We start from the raw sequence: 22,025 nt of genomic DNA, 5'->3' as shown, positions 1-22,025 counted from the left end.
ATCTACATTCAGATGGGCACGATTTGGGTTGAGCTCTTGGTTTTTCATATTTTTAATTATGATTTGTAAGTATAAATTTTATATTAAAATTTGAGTTGAAACTAAGCCAAACCGTAAAAATTTGGTTTACGGTTACTTAAAATCATTGGTGTACGGTTCGATTTTGGTTTTATTTTGAAAATCAATTTTTTTGGTTCGGTTAGCGGTTTGGGTCAAAACTGAACCAACCTGAACCGTGTACACCCCTAGTTTGAATAACCATCGTTGTTTTCAGCATTCCCCTTCTTCCTCTCTGGACAATTGGGTTTTATGTGGCTCTTTTTCCTGTACTAAAAACATTGCACATCCTTCCTCTTCCTAGAATTGGACCGAGCCCTCTTGTTACTCGGTCCACCTTGGAACTTGCTCCTTCCACGATCCTGATTATCCTTCACCATGGGCCCTTCAATTTGATTAATATTGTCACCGACCTTCTTCCTTTGATGGAAACCCAATAGGGCACTCGTGATATCCTCCAACTCCAAGGTTTCTTTCCCCCATATCAGAGTCGTAACCAGATTCTCGTACGTTGGAGATGTAGCTAGGGAATTCAACAGTGTCAATGCTTTGTCTTCATCTTCGAACTTCACATCAACTCACTTCAGATCGCTAATGATCTAATCATATATGTTGATGTGTTGATTCAGGTCCGAACCCTTTGCCATCTTAAACCCGTACAATCTTTGCTTAAGATACAACTTGTTCGATAAAGACTTGGACATGTACCGGCTCTCCAATTTCAGCCAAACTGAAGCTGATGATTCCTCATCCATGATGTGATACATCACGTCATCGGCCAAACATGACCTAATAGTAGCCATAACCTTGGCTTCCAACTCCTTCCAAATCGTGTAGTCTATGCCTTCCGACTGTTTTCCGTATAGTGCCTTCACCATACCTTACTGCACTAACACGTCCTTAACCCTCCTCTTCCAAATTCCAAAATTTCTCATCCCATCAAACTTACCAATCTCGAACTTTGCCAAAGAAATCCCAGTCGTTGCGAACCAATAGCTCTGATACCAATTGTTGATATGCAGTGGAAACTCAAAAACTTGAATCAATCTGGAACAAGTAATGCAAGCACTCAATGATGAATATATAGAACAAGCAATCAATCACAATGAATAAAGGAAAGCAATAAATCAATGACACAAAAATTTATATGGTTTGATAACGTGCCTACGTTCACGGGAGTAGCGACTGATTTTTCATTATCAAAACCTCAAGCTTACATCAAGGGTTACAAAATATTGTATATATTCAAACCCTATGTGTACAGAATGCATGGAGACTATCTAAAATCCTTCTGTAGTGGAGACTATCTAAAATCCTTCTGTAGTAAATACCAAAGGAAAATCTTCCAGATCTTCCAATCTACTGATCTCGCGATTAAAATTCCATGACCTATGCCGAACAAAATCGTTGATGCAACCGTCGAAGGTTTTCCTCCTACAACCTCCTTCCTTGTTTTTTGCATCACTGTGCTTTCTCAGTGCATGCATTCCACTCAAATATGAGTCACATCTCCAACACAAATATTGGTGAAGGACTTCTGCACATATTTTCATGTGTGTGCAAATATATATGTGAGTGTGTGTGTTGGAGGAAAGTGGGAAGGATAAGGGGAGTACATGCATGTTCTTGCACGCTCTTTGTGTTTTCCTGCACTGATCAATTCTAATGTCTTTTTCTTTGTCTTATTTTTTCTTCTTCTTTGTTTTCTCTTGGTCTAATTTGAACTACATTCTTTTAAATGTTGTTCTTAAGCATTTAAAATACTATTTTTTACCTGTGGTGGTTTTAATTTTTTTTGCATTTAATTTACGTTTTGGTATGGTGTAGGCTCTTTCGACTTCTCACATGATTAGAAAAGGAAATGGGTGGGCAATAGGCCATATGAAATTTTTTAAATTTTATTTTTCACCTTTATTTAATTGGTTCAATTTATATTTTTTGCTTTTCAATTTAATTTTGTGGAGCCTTTTTTTTTTTTTTTTTGCTGTTTTGCATTACCACCACAATGTAATATTGGAAGAGGGTTGGGATGGCTATTATGTTTTATTTTAAGGGTGGCTATGTAACTGTTTGAGGGTGCATTTTGGTGTCAATAGGTCTACTAGAACAAAGGTGAGAGAGAGAGAGAGAGCTCCATACAATTTTTATTTTTATTTTTTCTGTTTTGTCCATTATTATTTTCCCATATTGTTTTATTTCATCTCTCCTTTTTTGTTTGTTTTGTGTTCTAAAAACTATATTTGTAAATGTAAACTAATGAATGTTCATCATTGCCTTTGGTTTTCGTTCATTATCCTTAAAGTTGAATGCGAATGAGGCCATGAGGGCTTGCATGGCGCATTGTACGATACATGTAGATGCGTAGATAATTAAAAAGAAAAAATATATATAAGATCACTCAAAATAAGGAAATAAATTTTATTTCTAAACTTTTTTTTTTTTTACTAGCACCACCAAAAAGTTTAAAATTTTACACAATAAAGAAAGCCTTTTTTTCTTATAATTTTTGGACTTCGTTAATATAAAATAAACTATGGTTTCATGACAAGTAGGGGCACGATAATAAAATAACAATAAATTAATAAAAATGAACAATGAGGATAGGAGAGAGTAAAAACAATATGAATAGGAGAGGAAATGAACTACGGGACAAAAAATGTGTGAACTAAAGCAAATTCAAAAAAAGCACGAGTGAAAATGACCAAGACTCGATATTAATTCAAAAGGATCATGCTTTCTTTTTTTATTTTTTGAAATAAATAATATTAGATAAAATGAAAAGAATTTTGACAAAATGGACTCTACAATTACCATTTCATCCTTCCCTATCTTGATTACCTACGTCAAGAATGCTAATAAATATTTTTCTTACTCATTATTATGGACAAATACAACGCTCTTTCCACCATCATCCAAATCAGCTAGCCATTTGCTAGATTACCACAACGCTCTTGCATATATAGAAAAAGAAATAGAAATGGAAGAGGGACATTTAGGTAATTTATGAGAAACATGACAAATAACACCTTTTTCGCATTCTCGAGTCAAATCTTTGATTTTTTAGCCAAGAACAATTGCCAAATGACCAAGGTACCCTCGTTACTAGCCATTGGTCCCTTCTTGTTGCGTAGATTTAGGTGACAGAAAAGAAAGAAAGAGGAGAGAGAAACTTGAGAGAGAGAGAGAGAGAGAGAGAGAGAGAGAGAGAGAGGAGAGATTAATTTTTTCTTTTCTTGATCGAAGAACACAGCTACAACCAGAGAAGAACATCTCATCCTCTCCTTCAATCTTCATTGTCTTTTTCTTATTCTCTTTGTTTTTCTTCAATTATTATTGCAAACATTTGCCAAAATAATTACAAGGTTTTCGATTTATGGGCACATTTCAAAGTTTTAGGAAAGCGTATGGTGCACTTAAGGACTCTACCAAGGTTGGCCTTGCAAAGGTCAATAGCGAATTCAAGGTCTCTTCACATGTACCTTTTTTTGTCATTCAATTTATATAGAATTAACTTAGCTCATTAATGCTCTTATGTTTATATTATTGGGTTTTGATTTTCATGTTTAATTTGTTTATTTATCTATTATTTTTTAACAATCTTTTATGTCTTCATGGAAGGAATTGGATATAGCGATCGTCAAAGCGACTAATCACGTAGAGTCTCCCCCAAAAGAACGACATGTAAGAAGTGAGTATGTTATTTTTGAATTATTCATTTTATTTGTTGATTTTGTGAGTTTCTTGAATTTGAATTGAGGTCTAGGGCCTCTATAGAAATACTTTGTTCTCTATTCTTGTTTTCCCGTATTTGCGCCTTTATTCACATTAACAAACAAATATGTATCCCTAGTCTTTCTCACATAAATGTTGATTTCTCCTAGAAATCTTTGCCGCAACGGCAGTGGTTCGCCCACGAGCAGATGTAGCCTATTGCATTCATGCACTCTCGAGGAGATTGTCAAAGACAAGAAGCTGGATTGTAATGTGTTTCTTCATGATTTAAAATTTTTTTCACATCTTTTGGTTACAAATTATTTAATTATAGACTATAGATGGAATTTGATACGTATTTATTTAGTTATGCTTCTAGCCTTCCTACGTTGATGTCTTCTTTAAACGAAGAAAACACATTCATCAGAAAGGAAATTCAAATGATTTCTTGCTATATACAAGGTCTTTGAGATGTAAAAGTCTAAGTATGAAACGACATCTCACCATAGAGAACGAGAATTTCCAACATACAATCCTCCTTACATATTCTCAAATATTTTTCTCTTTGTTGGGAAAGTCAAAAGAATTAGCTCCCAATTTTCTAGTCTTTTATCATCGCGCTTGCTTGCAGGTTGCTATAAAGACGCTGATAGTTATTCATAGAACATTGAGAGAGGGCGATCCTACCTTTAGAGAGGAGCTCTTAAACTACTCAAATAGAGGACATGTTCTCCAAATAACAAACTTTAAAGATGAATCGAGCCCTCTTGGTAAGTTAAATCAGGCCAACATTTGACACTAATTAGAAATATATATATATATTTTTGCCATAGGCTAATTAACAAGCTAGGGACGCAATTCATTTTTTGGTATATATACATATATGGTAGCAGATTTGTTTAGTGTTTTGTGGACTAATACATCTTCACGTAGCTTGGGATTGCTCCGGATGGATTCGAACATATGCACTGTTTTTGGAGGAGCGCCTGGAGTGCTTCAGGATTTTGACATATGACATTGAGGCAGAGCGTTTGACAAAGGTGTCACAAGGAGGAACGAAGGTGCTCTGCTGCTTTGCTTCAAATAGCTCTTGAATTAAGTTTATATATACATATATATATGCCTTAGCCCTTAATCCCATCCATGCCTCTACCTTGTGACAACACCTCACACTCACACTGCTGCATGTTTATAATAGGTGCATAGCAGGACACGACTTTCAAGTAGTGAAGAGCTTTTGGAACAACTTCCTGCATTGCAGCAGCTTCTCTACCGCCTTATTAGTTGCCAGGTTACAAGAATAATAAGGGCAAAAGACATTGACCTCTTTTAAAATTTAACAAAAAGCCAATGATCTTCTTTGAGATTTTTCAAAAATTTCAGGAACCTCTCCTGAGATTGCAAGAATTCTAGAGATTTAGCAAAAGGCTTGGAAAAAAGATGCAAATGTCCTCTTGAATTTTGTAAAAGGATAAGTGTTTTTAGGGAAAACTTGTATCTTTTTGACAAATCTTAAGGAAGGTCTGGCTTGTGATATTTTTGAAATATAAGAAAGCTCTTTATCTTTTTGTCAAATTATTACCTTCTGTCCTTTTGTGTGGCACACGAATTCTCTAATTTGGTCTAGTTATGCAGCCTGAAGGAGGGGCTTTCAACAACTATCTAATTCAATATGCCTTGGCTTTGGTATGCGTATGACAATCTATTTCTTGTTGAAATTTTGTTATCATTTGCATGGCCATAGCAATGCTGCTACCTAAAATACATAGAGCGTTCTTAATGTATGTATGTGCAGTATGCATGGAATACATGTATTTAATTATTTTCTAATAGGGAACAAACTTTATAACTTCATTCACATCGAGCATTTTGTTTCAAAAAAAAAAAAAAGCAAAGAAAAAGAAAGTACAAAGGAAAATCGATCTATTTCACTAAAAATATGTTTTGATATAACAAAAAAAATTAAAAAAATTAAGTATTAATGACATATAAAGATTAGTTTTTTTGTTTATTGATTAACTATATATTTTGTTTTCTTATCACTCTTTTTAATGACTGAATATGAATATGTGGATTCTTTTATATATTTCTTTTCTTTCTCTAATATTTTTTAGTCTTAAACGTATGACCTATTCCTTCTTAATACTGAAAGTCAAAACCTTTTTTTCATTGTCTAAACATTTTATATATATATAAATTATTTAACAGTTATGATAGTATTGTGAACTATGACTTCTTGCCAACTTCAATTATGGAAGATGATTTAGCATATAGCTTCTTATGCATGATTAATTGAGACTAGAAAAACAATGGGGTATGCATGCAGCCTCCCAAGAGTGACTTAATTTGTGTCCCTCTCACAAAAGTTTATTTCAACAATTTCAAGATTTGTTTTCTATTTTTCATCAGCACTCATTTAATTCTTTTTCATTATAAAGGGTAGTTTGCCAACTCTTTTTTTTTTTTTTTTTTTTTTGGGTCTCAAAAAACATATATGAAAAATTATTTTTGTTATGGAATGAGCACGTGTTATCTTTAAATTATTTTATACTGTTGGAAATAGATGACATATACGAATTAAAGACAATTGTATTTCATTCTATAATATTTTGAATATTAGTGTATATTCAATTTTCTGTTATTTCAAGAATTTTAATACAAATGTTGGCTCTATAGGTATTGAAGGAGAGCTTTAAAATATATTGTGCTATCAATGATGGGATTATCAATCTTGTGGACATGGTATCATTCTTTGTTAAGCTCTTATATATATATATATATATATATATACATGCCTCTGTTTGGCAGAAGAGAAAAAAAAAAAAAGGAGCTAGGTCACCAGCACCGAAACAACTTTTTCTTCTGATATAGTGTGAGTTTGCATGGCTTTTATATACAGTTCTTTGACATGACAAGACATGATGCAATTAAAGCTCTCAATATCTACAAAAGGGCTGGCCAACAGGTTTAACTTACTATCATTCTTTTCTCTGGATATATATCCGTTTTGGCCTTCATAATGGTTGTGTTAAGATTGATAATCTGCTTAATGCGTTGCTTAAATTTTCTTCCCTAACATATAGGCTGAAAATCTTGCCGACTTTTATGAATTCTGCAAAGGTTTGGACCTAGCTAGGAGCTTTCAATTTCCAACATTGAGACAGGTATTTCCTTATCCTCAAACTATATATAAAATGCATAACTACTATATACATACATATATACATACGTAATATTTCTATTTCTACAACATATGTTTTAATTTTTTTATCTTACATGGAACAGCCACCCCCTTCATTTCTCGCAACAATGGAAGAATATATAAAAGAAGCACCTCAAATCGGTTCTGTTTCAAGTAGGAGATTGGTGAGGAGATCCACTCACCTATTATGCTTTTGGTTTTCTACTACGGTTATGTGTGAATCATTGAACTATATAAATATATAGGGTTTTATTAGGTTCTCAAGCATTGTACAATAGTCATGTTCCCGGTAGACACAAGCCCTTGTCTACCTAAGACATGACTAAGATACAAAGTTTTAAGAAGGTTATTAGTTTTGATATAAAATTAATTGCATGCAATATGTGATACTAATTTTGAAACTAGCATTTATTCTATAAATAATCTTTTTATAATTTTATTTCCCTTTTTTTTACCTTTTATAGAATGACAAAATTCAAGAAAAAATGTTCTAAATTCATTCTCATTTATTATTTTTGTATAATTTATAAAAACTTTATGAAAGCACAAAATTTGATGACAATGAGATAAATGAGAAGCTATTGCAGCCAAAATTTGACAAAGATAATTGTGCAGCAAGTAAGGTAATTTTAAATTGTTGTCATCAAGTAGGATGGCAAAAACTTTCTTTCATTCATTTTTGGCATATAACTTCTTTTTTTGTTGTAAAATTTTTTCCAAAGTGTTTTAATTCAAGAATTATGGTGAAATGGTTTCCAGTGAAGTCTAAATCTTTTTCGAATGAAAATTTTATTGTTAAATTTTCTTCGAGTAATAGTTTGCTCCAACTTTTTTAGGTCTTATTCTAGTGGAAAATAAATTTACTTTTTCATTTTCAAATTTTCAAATAATTATAAAAATGTTAAAATTTTCCACTTTTTAGAAAAAGTTAAATTTTTTTCTTAAAAATATTGTTTTTTTTTTTTTCTATATTTCATATAAATCATGGAAAACTAGAAAGCAAGATGGTATTCTCATAATTATATGGAAATTTGGAAATAGAAAATGAAAATAGTTTTCTATAGCTAAGCAGACTTAAATTTTGAGAAGATTTCAAAAAAAAATTAATTTAAAATTTTTAAAAATTATTAAATGAAAATTTATTAGAAATTATTAAATTAAAATTTACTTTAAAATATTTCCCTTCTTATTTAAGAAATTGTGAGTTTTTATCTTTTATTAAATCATTCTCCATGAAATTTCATCGTCTCTTTTGTATTTGAAAAATAGATGGAAGGCTCTAACTTGGCTTTGAAGATTTTAATATCATATGTATTTCTAATTAATTCTAGGAATATCGAGAGCGAAATCAACAGCCTCAAAAACTCGAACAACCGGCCCATTTAGAAAGTGTAAAACAAGTTGAAGAAGAAGTTGAAAGTGAGAAAGAATTGGTGGATCTAGTTACAGAAGAACCCGAGGCTAAGAGTACGGAGGAGGCTGATCAACCTTCACCATTGATATCAACCACAAACACTGGAGACTTTTTGGTTAGCTTCAAATGTGTTTCATCTTGTGCATCCTCTTTGAATTTCTAACAATATTCTTAAAAATTTTAAGGCATATATGCTTGCATTGCAGGGTTTAAATGAAATTAATCCTAGTGCCATTGAACTAGAAGAAAGCAATGCAATGGCTCTTGCCATAGTTCCACCCGGTAGGTTACATGTTCTTTGTTTGTCAGAAATTAATGAAAATATGCGTAGAATATTCTCAACATTTAATTGCATCGACACCCATAAAGATGTTGGATGCCTTCTCACATATATAGTAAAATCTTAAAGATTTATTCCTTATAGGAAATCCCAATAGATAGAAGTTTGACACTTTCATGTTGAAGTCTCAGGTTCTAACCTCAGAAGGGGGTAGAAAGAAATATAGAATGGTAGATATGCTACTTTTATGTTGCGTAGCACAAGCCTCCAATGGATTAAAAGAAAAAATTTCAATCTTAAAAGATGCAATTCATCTTGATTGAATTATACTAGGCAAAACTAGAAAATAAACATATGTTGATGATACGATTTAATTTTTCTCATATTTCAAAAAAAAAAAAAACTATACAGGTAATGATCCACCATCTTCAACAACTCGCGGATTAAATGAATTAGTTGGATCAAATTCATCAGGATGGGAGCTAGCATTAGTCTCTACACCAAGCAACAATACTACCCACTTGACGGAAAGCAAATTGGTGAGTTTCCTTCACTTCATCTAAATTTCTAATTTGTATTCTCATATATGGTTACAATATTTTTCACATCAGTTCTACTTAACTAGATAATTGAATACTAAGGAACAAAAGAATTTTGGTTGACCTACACACTAATCCAAAGCCTGTTGGATTATAAGGTTATGAAGTGTTGTGCTCAACTAGCTAGCTAATTTTTCTGTGTGTTTTCAAATCATAATTTCAACATATATATTTGAGTACAAATAAGGTTTGGTTTTTTGTTTTAGGCTGGCGGATTTAATAAGCTATTACTTGATAGCTTGTATGATGATGAGGCTTCTAGGAGACAATTACAATTACAGAATGCAGGCTATGGATATAGTGGAATTTCCATGCAACAAAATCCGTTCGATCAACGAGACCCATTTTTATTGTCAAACAACATAGCACCCCCACCTAATGTGCAGCTAGCAATGATGGCTCAACAACAACAGCAAATGATGCTCTACCAACCACAACTACAGCAGCAGCAGCAGCAGCAGCAGCAACAGCAGCAACACCACCACCATCAAATGATGATGGTACCTAACCAATATCAGCTACCCCAGTATCCTCAACAACAACTGCAACAATTGGGTTCTGGTAACCCATTTGGAGATCCATTTCATAGCCTCCCACAAAGTGCAACATCGATGCCTCATGGAAACCACAATCTACTTTAGAAGTCATTTTTCTCTTTGGTTTAGTTATATTTTTTTATTCTTTGGGGTAGGTTCATTGTTCATTTGTTGTCTTTGAAGTTTGAGAAGCTTTAACTTTGTGTGTTTGTAAACTATAAATGTATTATTATTTTCCTAGGAAACCAACTCCCATAATTTTGAAACATGGAGGTACTATTTCTTTCTTTATTCAGATTCACACCAAGAAAAACAACCTTTTTTTTTTCTTTAAAATATAATAGTTTTGAGGATCTACAGATTTGAGAAATAGCGAAAATGAATTTAATCTATGAATTTAAGTGACTCATAGAGGTCAGCTTACAAATTTCATACTACAATTTACAAGTAATAAATTCAAACAACATTATTAATTCAAATATTATAAATAAAATTTTTTAACTTCAGGAAAACTTATATTTCATACGGAAAAAAGTTTTTAATGTAAAAAAATTGTGCATATTATCTTCAAAAAAACATGTGTAAATAGTTTGTGCTAAAAATATTTTCTTTTTTTTTTACTTTTTCGTAAACTAGCTATAGGCATATGTCTCACATGTGGAGTGGCTTTCACATGTTTTAAATAATAATAAACATATAATCTAAATTTGATGTTTTTTTGGGGGTAAGAATATGATTTTTTGTTTTTTATAATTTTTTGTTGCAATGTCTTGAAGGGTCAACTCCCGAAAAGGAGGTTGAATCTTTGAATCACTTTGATTGAGTGGCAAATTATACATCAATGCAAACGGGTAATACATATGGTGAGAAATGAGTCAATAAATGGTCCAATGGAGTCGTCACTGATATGCCCAAAATATTATATCAGTTAACAAAAAGAGAGTCAACACCTAACAATCACTCCCCAAGTCAGACCTTCTAACGAAAGCAATCAGCTCCAACTCAATAAAGAAGGGAGAGATCCACGCTGGCGCCTTAAACGCTCGGAGTGATACACACTGACACTTTATGACCCCGAGAGCAATCCACACCCCCACGTCATAAAGACGAATCACCTCAAGGGTCAACCCACGCTGTTATAAAGAGGGGAACGCAAACAAGCGGAGGTATCTTATTCTTGACTCACCTTTGCTGTTGCATTCAACCTCTTTGAAACATTCCCCTTACTTAAACATTGAAGTGGTCCCCTAGAGTGCACCCTAGGTCCTCCAAGCCTGTTTTGCTTTCACCCTTTTCAGGTCATCGAAAGTCGGATAGCAGTCTTGCAGGTCATCACCATTTTTATCCCACAACAGTTGGCGTCGTCTATGGGAACCAGTTCTGAGAGGTGCTCATTCTGCCCCTGACCGCCGACACTCAAATAATGGCAACCACTCACAGCTCAAGCTTTGGCCCTGCCACTAGAAAAGAATCACCCCAGTCCATTCACTCCACACCCGTAGAACACTCGGGGGTCACCAAGGAGGAATTTCTTGCCTTCCAAAAGAAAATGGAGGATATGTTCAACACTCTTGCAGCAAAAGAGTCAGGAAGAGCAGGTCCCCCACCAACAATAAGTTAGCCCCAGCCCACCTAAGCAAGAAGAGAAACTAAAGAAGAGCGAGGAAAAAACTAACCTCATTAAGAAGGTGGAAGACGCGAACTGCATAGGAGTCAACGAGCAAAGATCAACAAAGGAAAGGATTAAGAAGATAGACCAAATTGAGAAGATGATGAAAGAGGGCTGAACCAACGCCTTCTATGGGGAATCCTCTCTAAGATCCTCGGAGCCGCCATTCACCAAAGAAGTGATGGAGGTCTCACTGCCCAGCAAATTCAAAATGCCGACCTTTGAAAGGCACAAGGGTTTAACTGACCTGGTCGATCATCTAGACACCTTCAAGGTGTTGATGCAATTGCAGGGCACACCTAATGCCATCATGTGCCAGGCCTTTGTAGCCACCCTTAAAGGTAGTGCTAAGGATTGGTTCCGAAACCTACGGCTTGGATCAATCGGCACCTTCTCGGAGATGGAGCAGCTTTTCACCGGTCATTTCCTCAATAGCCGTAGAATCGTTAAAATGTTGGCTCATCTAATGAGCATGGTTTAGGGAGAACGAGAGACACTAAAAAAGTTCATGCATCGTTTCCTCACCGCGACCTTAGAGATCCGCAACCTGGACATGGGGGTGGCTTTGGCAACTCTGACCACGGCCCTTCAGCCGAAAAATTTCCTATTCTCATTGGGGAAAAAGCCACCGGCTAATATGGGAGAACTGATGACCAAAGCACAGAAGTGTATCAACCTGGAAGAAATGATGGATACTAAAGGAAATTGGATCAAGTTGAAAAGGAAGGGTAGTATGGAGCTTGGTGAACCTTCAAGACCCATGAATAGGCAAGAGAATAGCACGCTGCATGCCAGCTCTAAGGTGAGAGGGCAACCTAGTAAGTTCCCTACTTATACCCTCCTAAACTCACTAGGAACCGATGTGTTGATGCACATAAGAAAGAAAGAGTACGTCTTATGGCCCGAACCTATGTAAACACCCTCATATAAACAGAACATGTCAAAGTTCTGTCAGTTCCATAGGGATCACGAGCACGATACAGAAAAGTGTATTCAACTGAAGAATGAAATTGAAGCCTTGATGAAAAAAAAAAAATCCACCTGTCGAGGTTCATAAAGAAGGGGGATCGTCAAGGGGAAGCTCGTGAGCAGAAAAGGCCAAACAAGGACAAGAAAGAGGAACAAATCGTAAGAGAAATCTTTGTGATCTTTGGAGGATCCGCTAGTGGCGGAGACAGCAGAGGTGCTCAAAAAAGGTATGCTAAACAGGTACTCTTGACGGAGAAAAGGGGGCCAAGTGGAAAAAGACAAAAACAAGACGATGCTATCACCTTTGATAGCGAAGATGAAGAAGGAGTACAGCAACCCCACGACGACGCTTTAGTAGTCTCCCTTCTGGTGACTAACTACAAAGTGAGGCACATGCTGATAGACAACGGGAGCTCTGCCAGCATTATATTCTGGTCGGTGCTCGAGGGAATGAAGATCGGTAGGGAATGCGTCAAACCTGTAAGAACTCAAAACGTGATATAGGGAATTAATTAATTAAGAGAGGGGTAAGTTGGTAATTAAGCAAGCTTCATCGATGAAGCCAAAGTTCGTCGATGAAGTCTTTGTGGTTCTCAGTGATGAAGTGTAGAGTCTTATTGATGAGGAGTGGCCGGGTCAAAGGGTTATAAATAGATATTTTCATTACTTCTCAGCTAAGAAAACTCAAATTCTCTCTCTATCTCTTTAGAAACTCAACCTACTCTCTATCTCTCTAGATTTCTACATCATACGTTATAGGAATCACTGATCCGATGTTACCACAAGGATCAAGAAAGGATTCTCTACAAGTTCTATGAATCGGAAGGTTGTTTTGGGTATTCTCGGGTTTTGGCTCGAAATCGAGGTAAGGCTCGGTTTTCAATTCTGATCTGGTAGTTATGTAGAAGATATAATTGTGAGCATATTTTGTATTGTGGTACGTAGGTTTTGGAACTAGGTTCGCGGTTTAGGGGCCTTGGAGTTCAGGATTTGTCATTTGGGGAAAGGTATGAGCATTCAGTTTATGTCGGTTATTTTTTAAATTGGACTCGGTAGAACTGTGGTTCACGGTCCTGTGTGTGTTTTGGTTACTCATTTGGGGAAATCTAACAGGTAAAATTATGGGTCTTTCATGTAACAGTTTTTGGGGAAAAGGGGGTACTGGGCTGCATTCCTTAGTTTTGTTGGAAAACCTTTGGTATATTATCTTATGTACTGTGTTAGGGATGGTCATGCCTTGACTTTGTTAAACAGTGAATGTTTGAAAATTCATGATTTATGGATTACCAAATGGGTGTGGTTTGTTTGGTTATATGAGCATGCATGGTTGTGTTTTAAAATGAAATGCAATAGGAACTAGGTTCCAAGTTGTTCCAGGTACTGAAAGAGTATCCGACTCTATATCCGAGGGTGTGAGCCCTATCGGCTGATCACTGAAGGGTGTGGATCCACCAATTTGTACCAGTACGATGCCATGGAAGCTTGGGCTTCGCCATGTGCCGGGGAAGCCGTGAATCGCGAGTCGACTACAGGCCGACGCCGGGTATTGCGGGCTGGCTTTGGGTCGAAGGGTGTGACGACACCGGGTTACTTGATCATGTGTGTGTTCATGTATGCACTGTTTTGAAACTTTTTTGTGAAAGTACTAGAATTGCATTTAACTGTGTATGTTTTGATGTCATGATAATACTCAAATGCCACTCACCGATATAACATGTATCTGCCTTATTGAGAGGTGTCTCACCCTTACTGTACGTACATATTTTTTAGGTCCTTCGAGTAACCAGAACTAGCGTCCTTTGAGTTGGGAACGTAGGGGTCGGTGTACTGCGAAGGGTACTTGGGTAAGTACTAGGACTGTATCGGGTGGTCTTTAGTGGTTTTGGCTGACATCCGGGTTGTGTTTTGTATTATGGACCTAGATTTCCTTTTGTATAGACTCTGGTATGGTACTGGATGTGTATAGAAAGACCATTTTCCACTGCTTATATTCTGTTGTTGTGTATAGGGTGCCTGGGAACCTCATGGGGTTGGACCCTCATTCATTATCCTATGTATGGATGTTTTGTATGGAACATGGATAGGTTAGGTTACTATTTCACCCCTGGGTCCCATTACCGGGTTTGGGGCATGACAAAACCAATCTCCACCCCCTTGGTCAGATTTGGAGGAGACATAGTGCATCTCATGGGAACAATTACACTCCCCGTACCAATAAGGACAGCCCCACAACAAATCACTTCGTTGACGAATTTCCTAGTGGTCGATCAGCCATCGGTATACAACATCATACTAGGCCGCCCCTCACTCAATGCGGCCTGAGCTATAACGTCCACGTATCACCTAAAGATGAAATTCCCTACTCTACATGGGACAAGGATGGTTAAGGGATATCAAGCAGCAACCCGAAGTTTGCTATGTGATGGCGTTAAAAGGTAAGATGGAGGCAAAGGAGACCTTGACTGTGGAATATCTAGAGGTGAGAGGTGAGTACCCTCAAATTAGCACATTGGATGATGACCTCACATGTATACCCATAAATGGTAATCAGGAGAAGTGCATGCAGATCGAGAGTCGCCTGCCCGATACTTTGAGAGCAGAACTAAGTGAACTACTGAACGAATTCACAGACGTGTTTGCCTGGTCAGCCGAAGATATGCCGGGGATTGACCCTGCAATCATGGAGCACAGGTTGTAGGTAGACCCTAACTATAAGCCTATAAAGCAGAAAAAAAAAAAAAAAAAAAGAAGCTTCGCAATGGAGCGAACCAAGGTGATAGATGAAGAAGTGACGAAACTGGTATAAGCGATATTCTTCAGGGATGTCAATTATCTAGAGTAGTTAAGTAACGTAGATCTGGTAAAGAAACCAAATGGAAAGTGGCAAACATGTATTGATTTCACAGCCTTGAATAAGGCATGTCCAAAAGATAGCTTTCCTCTTCCTTGCATCGATTAAGCTGGTGGACTCGACATTTGGGCATGAGCTCCTGAGCTTTATGGATGCGTACTCAAGATATAATCAAATCCCAATTCATAAAGAGGACGAGGAAAAAACATATTTCATCACCAAAAGAGGGTTCTATTGCTATCGAGTAATGCCCTTCGGGTTAAAGAACATGAGTGCAACACATCAGAGGCCGGTGAACAAGATGTTCAAAGACCAGCTCATAAAAACAATGGAGGCATATGTAGATGACATGCTGGTGAAAAACTTAAAAGCAGGGGAGCACTGCAAGGATCTGAAGGAAACATTCGAATTGCTGCACAGGTATCAAATGAAATTGAATCCTTCAAAATGCGTGTTTGGTGTCTTTGCAGGAAGTTTCTGGTCTTCATGGTGACGCACGGAGGGATAGAAGCCAACCTTGGCAAAATAAGTGCGCTATTGGAGATGAAGGCCCCTCGAATAAGGAAGGAGATCCAAATATTGACAGGAAGGATAGCCTCCCTCAACAGGTTCGTCTCCTGTTCGGGAGACAAAGGTCTACCCTTCTTCAAGGCATTAAGAAATAAAGGGGGATTTGAATTTGGGAGGGGGGGAGGAGCAAAGTAAAGTCTTTGATCAGCTCAAGTAGTACCTTGGTTCCCCCCCGTTACTAACAAAGGAGAAAGTAGGAGAAGACCTCTACCTATACATGGCTTCGACTCCACATGCGGTCAGCTCGATCTTAGTCATAAAAGAAGAAAAGCAGCATAAACCCATATATTACACCAACAAAGTGTTGAATGGGGCCGATAGGAATTACAACACAGCAGAAAAAGCGACCTTCTCCATCATCTGTGTTGCTAAAAAATTGAGACCCTACTTTCAAGCACACAAGATAATTGTGCTTACAAACTTACCGTTGAGATAGATTCTCCAGCGGCCAAAGAGTTCGGGAAGAATGATGAGGTGGTTGATTGAGTTAAGGGAGTTAGACATACAATACCAGCTAAAACTTGCCATCAAAACTCAGATCCTAGCTAACTTCACAAACGAATAATCCTACGAAACGGCAGAGAAATCAGAAGTGTGGACATTGCATGTTGACGAGTCGTCTAGCACAGCCAGATGGGGAGCAGGGCTAATCCTCATGGCACCGGACGGATCAAAGAACACTATGCACACTGAAATTAGAGTTCTCAACAACAAACAATGATGCTGAATATGAAGCCCTACTAGCAGGGCTACGATTGGCGGAGGCACTGGGGGTAGCATGAATTCAGGTAGCAACTGATTCCGAATTGGTGGTGGGGCAGGTGAAGGGAGAGTTTGAGGTTGGGGATCAGAAAATGAAGAAATACCTAGCCAAAGCCCAAGAACACATCAAAGCATTCGCTCATTTTGATATAGAGCACGTGCCACAGGCGGAGAACTCAAAGGCTGATGCACTAGCAAGATTAGCCTCAGCTACGAAACCAGAATGGAAGAACGCCATCTACTTTAAGTGAGTCGGAAAACATTCATACGAGGAGGTCAGTGTTAACCTAGTGGTAACTGAAGTTAGCAAAGGGGATTGGAGAGCTCCTTTGATGCAATACCTCCACGACGGATCCCTACCAAAGGAAAAGAAGGAGTCTTTAAAGGTAAACAAAAGGGTGGCAAAGTACACACTCATAGACAAAGATTTGTATAGGTGATCCTTAACAGTGTCATACCTACGGTGCCTGAGTACCGAAGAGAGAGAATATGTGCTAAGAGAAATTCATGAAAGAGTATACAGAAATCATCTGGCCAATAGAGCTCTAGTCCACAAGGCCCTACGACAAAGGTTCTACTGACCCATAATGAGGAAGGACACAATCAAAATGGTCAAATGGTGTGACAAGTGCCAATGGTGCACGGGAATACCACACATGCCGTCCAGTTTTCTCTCCCCCTTAACCAGTTCTTGCCCCTTCGCTCAATGGGGAGTGGATATCTTGGGGCCACAACCTCAAGCGACTGGGCAAAAGAAATTTTTGTTGGTGGGGATTGATTACTTCACCAAGTGGGTAAAGGTTGAAGCCCTAGCTCACATAATCGAGCGAAACATCACCCGATTCATGTGGGTGTCGGTGGTTTTTCGATTTGAAATACCATAGGCCATAGTTACAAACCATAGGAGACAGTTTGATAATGAGCGCTTCAAGAATTTTTGCACCAACGTATCCATAAAACTTTTATTCGCATCGGTTGCACATCCACAGAGCAACGGTTAGGTGGAAAACATGAATCGTACGATACTGCACAGTTTGAAGACGCAGCTTAAATCTTCATAGGACAGATGGGTGGAAGAGCTCCCATCTATAATTTGGGCATACCACACAACCCGACGAACAACAACAAGGGAAACCCCATTCATGCTTGCATTTGGAGTAGAGGTCGTTATTCCTGCTGAGGTCGGGATCCCCTTTTGGAGGAGGCAATAATTTCGTCCTCGAAATTTGTTGAATACAACCCCAAGTAAAATTCGTCATTAACCTATTAAGTTTGGAGTTAATCTTGTAAACAACCCTATTAGAACTAGTAACTAACATAAATTGATGGATTACACATTCTGTCCTAATACGCCTTACTTCAACACCATCACTCGACAACTTAAATTTCCATCTCTGGTCTTCCAAGATCTAAGACTGATATAATCTTAAAAGAATCAATAGATTATTATCCTTTGTTTATGATATAACCCAAAAATTTCATATTTGTTGTCTAGAACCCATATTTCCTATTTTGCATATAACTGATGTTCTTATAATGTTTGTAAAATTAATCACAAGTGTTATTTATGCTTTTTAAGTCTTTGAATACCCCAAAAATCATCCATAAAAATTATAATAATTTAATCCAAGTATGGTTGAATAACTTGATTCATCCTGTCCATGAAAATGTAAGGTGCATTGGTAACCTCAATTGGTAACACTAGAAACTTATAGCAATCTTATTGTGTACTCAAATCTATCTTTGGGATGTGTAATTCCCAAATCTTAATTAGTGATAATTTAATTGTCGATCAATCTTCAAAAATTTTAGGATTTTATCAATTAATCAAATAATCCACCAATCCCTGGAAGTCGATACCAATTCTTAATGTAACGTGAATCAACTTCCAATAATTAATGTAGAGCCTCAAGGTCCCATTATGTTTCTTAGTGAATAACACATGTACAACCTATGATGATATACTAGGTCAAACAAATTCCTTGTCGAGAAAATCTTCTAGTTGCACCCTAAGTTGCTTCAGTCCAGTTAATGTCATTCTATATGAAGCAGTCGACATAGGCTCCATTTCTAGCACCAAATCAATATTAAACTCAATCTTCTCTTGAAGGTAACCCCGATAAATCATTTAGGAAGAATATCTAAAAATTCATCACCTATGGGTAAAGAAGTTTGGAGATTCGTTAACTTACATATTTCTTTCATTGTTGCTACAAACCCTAGACCCAAATTCTATCCTTTCACAAGCACTCCATTTGGATCTCCAAGTACTACTTTCTTTTGGAATAATCAACTAAGTGTAGGATAAATAAATAACCATTCCATTGGTTAGCCTCATCTTGAAATAGAGAACTTGTATTGATGACTCATACTCATCAAGGATGATACCTACTAGGACATCTCAGACCATAATGTGTAATCATTAGCCTATCAGATCAAATGTATAAAAGGCGCTTCAAACTCTCATCATAACTTGTGATTTGTTTAAGTAAAAATTATATGAGCTTCTAAACATTCCCTATAATTCTAATCACCCAATTCCTTTTTAATGTCAAACTAATGTATAGGCTTACACTTTTAAATCAGGGTAAAGTATCATTTTCCTACCAAATTGGTTTTTAGATTTATTTTTTTCTCGCTTCAAATATTTTCAAGACTTAACTTCTAACCTATGTTGGCAAACATTGAAAAACATGGATTGCAATTATGGCAAGTCTAAGTCCTGGTATACTGACTCAAGCCAACCTTGATCTTGCTCCAATGACTAGAAAAATATGTAATAAACACATGTCTTGGTTTTTGGTACAAAATACAATACTAATGAAATTGTTTAGTCAGCTATGATCAGTGATCGAACATTATCTGGTAGCATAAATCATATATGAAATGGACCAGGAAGGAAAGGGTGATATTTATTTATGCTAGGGAGTTGCTAATGGTAGAAGGGTTAGATTTTGAAGATGGCTTCAAAAGCCACAATCAATTGCATACAACAACTAAAGATTTCACATTAGTTTGTATACAAATCAAATCCCAATTGATCCAATGCCTAAGCAGTTAAATTGGTGTCCTATTGTCAAGTAGAATTTACACAGGATAGAGCAAAAAGATAAAACTCCGGGTCCTAGCATGTACGATTTTTCCTTCTAGATAGCAAATTGCTAAAGGTCCAAGTATCATTATGATTTTTCTTCTAAGTAAGTTGCTAAAGATGATTCAATTTGGTGTTATTTGGTTCACAGGATCCTTCGGAATTCTTGGCAATGTGATGCCCATGACATGTTATTCTCATGTTTGTTTCCAGATTATGGTGATAACATCATTTCCCTGGAAATAAAGAATTTCTCCAAAACATAGGAGTCCAATTGTTGCCCACTTAGTATCTTACATTCTTATAGGCATTTTAAATTTAGTATTAAATTGTCCCTACTATTTTAGCCAACTTATGGAAATATGAAAATATGTAATCGATGCACATTATCATCGACCCATCTTTCTTTTTCACAAACAATACAAGCACTTTTCAGGGTTACACCCTAGGCTTAATAAACCATTATCTAATAATTCTTGTAACTATTCCTTTAACTCTTTTAATTCTGTCGGTGCCATTTTGTACGGCGCTTTAGAAATCGGTGTTGTCCTTTGAACTAGATCAATAATAACCTCTAACTCGTGATCAAGAGGTGGTCCCAACAAATCCTGAGGGAATATATTAGGAAAATACCTCACTACCGGCGCAGTGACCCAGAGAAATTATAATGTTTTAAATAATAATAGAAAGAAAAGGAAAGAGGCAACAGGCCTCATCGACTAATGCTTTGCGTTCTTTGACGAAGTTACAATTGGGCTCGTCGACGAGGGTACGTTTCGTCGACGAGAAAATACCGAGGGATAATTCTCTCATCTCCGAATTTCGTCGACGAGAAATAGAGTTCATTGATGAACTTCCTTCATGACCTCGTCGATGAGGTGACGTGGCTCGTCGATGAGGGCCAGAGTATAAATAGCCCTAAATGCAATTTTTTGACAGAATTTCGTCGCAGAATTCTCCTTTTTCTCTCCCTTCAGTTTTCCACCTTTCTCTCTTAATTTCTGGGTCCGTTCTTTGCCGGATCGACGATCCGAAGCCACCACGACACTCCTGGGATAGTTCTCTACACATCTTCTAGAGTAGATCGTCGATGGGTCAAGTTCAAAATTCATCCCAGATTCTGGATAAGGCTTTCTACTCAATATTTGACTTCCTGATAGTTGTAGAAAGCGTAGTACGCATAGAAATACTGAAGTTTAGTTCTGGGAAATATCATTTTCAGGGTGTTGAACGGGAAACCTTGCGGGTGCAGGACTGTTTATTTTAGGGGCTTTCCAGGACTCGGGTAAGGGGATAAGCTAAACTAGTTATTTTATGAAAATGTATGTATGTTATTACAACATCTGATTTCAGGAAAATAAATATATTTTTATATGCTTTATGTTTAGGAAATTCTACTGTAAAAGATTATATATTTAAATATGTATGAAACCTAACTCGTGTGGCATGAGTAGAATTTATAATGAAATACTATTTTCTGGGAATATGATAAAAATATGGATTTTTATAATGAAAAACCGGCGTACGAGCTAAAAATTTTTACATGTATTGCCAACGTATGGGTCGTGCTATGGATATGATTTGTTGGCGTACGGGTCGTGCTATGGATATGATTTTCCGGCGTACGGGTCGTGCTATGGATATGATATTCTGGTGTACGGGCCATGGTATGGATATGTTTTGCCAACGTACGGGCTGAGCTATGAATATGTTTTGTTGGCGTACGAGACGAGTTATGGTAAAATGTGAAATACTGGTGTACGAATCGTTGATTTTCATTATATACGTATATATGCAAAATGATGTGATGATATTGATTTAGTAATTAATAGTATGAAGTATCCATGTATCACAGTTTAATTATATGTTATATGTTATCAGAACCTGGTTGGTTTGGTTTAGGCTAGCACTTGCATGGTACCGCTGCTATGTGTTCATGATCATCACGATATTGTGTTAACGCTGCTGTACGGAGTAGCGTGAGGACGGATAGTTGATGTGGTTTTAAGAAGTGTGAGTGCCCCTGGTGTACGGACCAGGTTTGTTTTCCCATATATGACATAATAGTTTACTAAATATGTTTCTATATGGTTTATGTATAATACAAAATACTCATGTTGCCACACACTAGTATTAGTTTATTTCCCTTACTGAGAGGTATCTCACCCCTAATTATATGATCATTTCAGGAGCCCCTGATAGGAGAGTAGATAAAGCTCCACTAAGATAGCACTCTTGATCTGCTCTCTTTGAAGGATAAGTTTTGGTGGGGACGGATGGATTTTGTGGGAATTGTCCCTAGAACTTTCTTTTT

The 22,025-nt window shown here is 36.8% G+C and overlaps 1 protein-coding gene across 1 annotated transcript; it reads left to right on the top strand.

Annotated features, from left to right (window-relative positions):
• Window positions 1-3,430: 3,430 nt before the first annotated feature.
• Window positions 3,431-9,904, top strand: LOC131165480 (putative clathrin assembly protein At5g57200). Its single transcript, XM_058123337.1, has 15 exons — window positions 3,431-3,520; window positions 3,676-3,745; window positions 3,939-4,036; window positions 4,400-4,538; window positions 4,702-4,829; window positions 4,967-5,059; window positions 5,404-5,454; window positions 6,445-6,510; window positions 6,668-6,733; window positions 6,852-6,932; window positions 7,054-7,134; window positions 8,302-8,499; window positions 8,591-8,666; window positions 9,076-9,203; window positions 9,470-9,904. Exons 1-15 carry the CDS (start codon window positions 3,431-3,433, stop codon window positions 9,902-9,904), a joined length of 1,800 nt encoding a protein of 599 aa, XP_057979320.1.
• The last annotated feature ends 12,121 nt before the right edge of the window (window positions 9,905-22,025 follow it).

The sequence above is a fragment of the Malania oleifera genome, chromosome 10 (genome assembly GCF_029873635.1).
Source record: "Malania oleifera isolate guangnan ecotype guangnan chromosome 10, ASM2987363v1, whole genome shotgun sequence".
NCBI classification, from domain to species: Eukaryota; Viridiplantae; Streptophyta; class Magnoliopsida; order Santalales; family Ximeniaceae; genus Malania; species Malania oleifera.
This window is presented reverse-complemented; position numbering and strand designations above follow the sequence as displayed.

Bases quoted from the DNA above. Each gene is read 5' to 3' on its own strand.
- LOC131165480 (XM_058123337.1), top strand. From the start codon at position 3,431: ATGGGCACATTTCAAAGTTTTAGGAAAGCGTATGGTGCACTTAAGGAC. The intron at 8,500-8,590 runs GTTAGCTTCAAA...CTTGCATTGCAG, and splicing joins CAAACACTGGAGACTTTTTG to GGTTTAAATGAAATTAATCC. The intron at 9,204-9,469 runs GTGAGTTTCCTT...TTTTTGTTTTAG, and splicing joins ACTTGACGGAAAGCAAATTG to GCTGGCGGATTTAATAAGCT.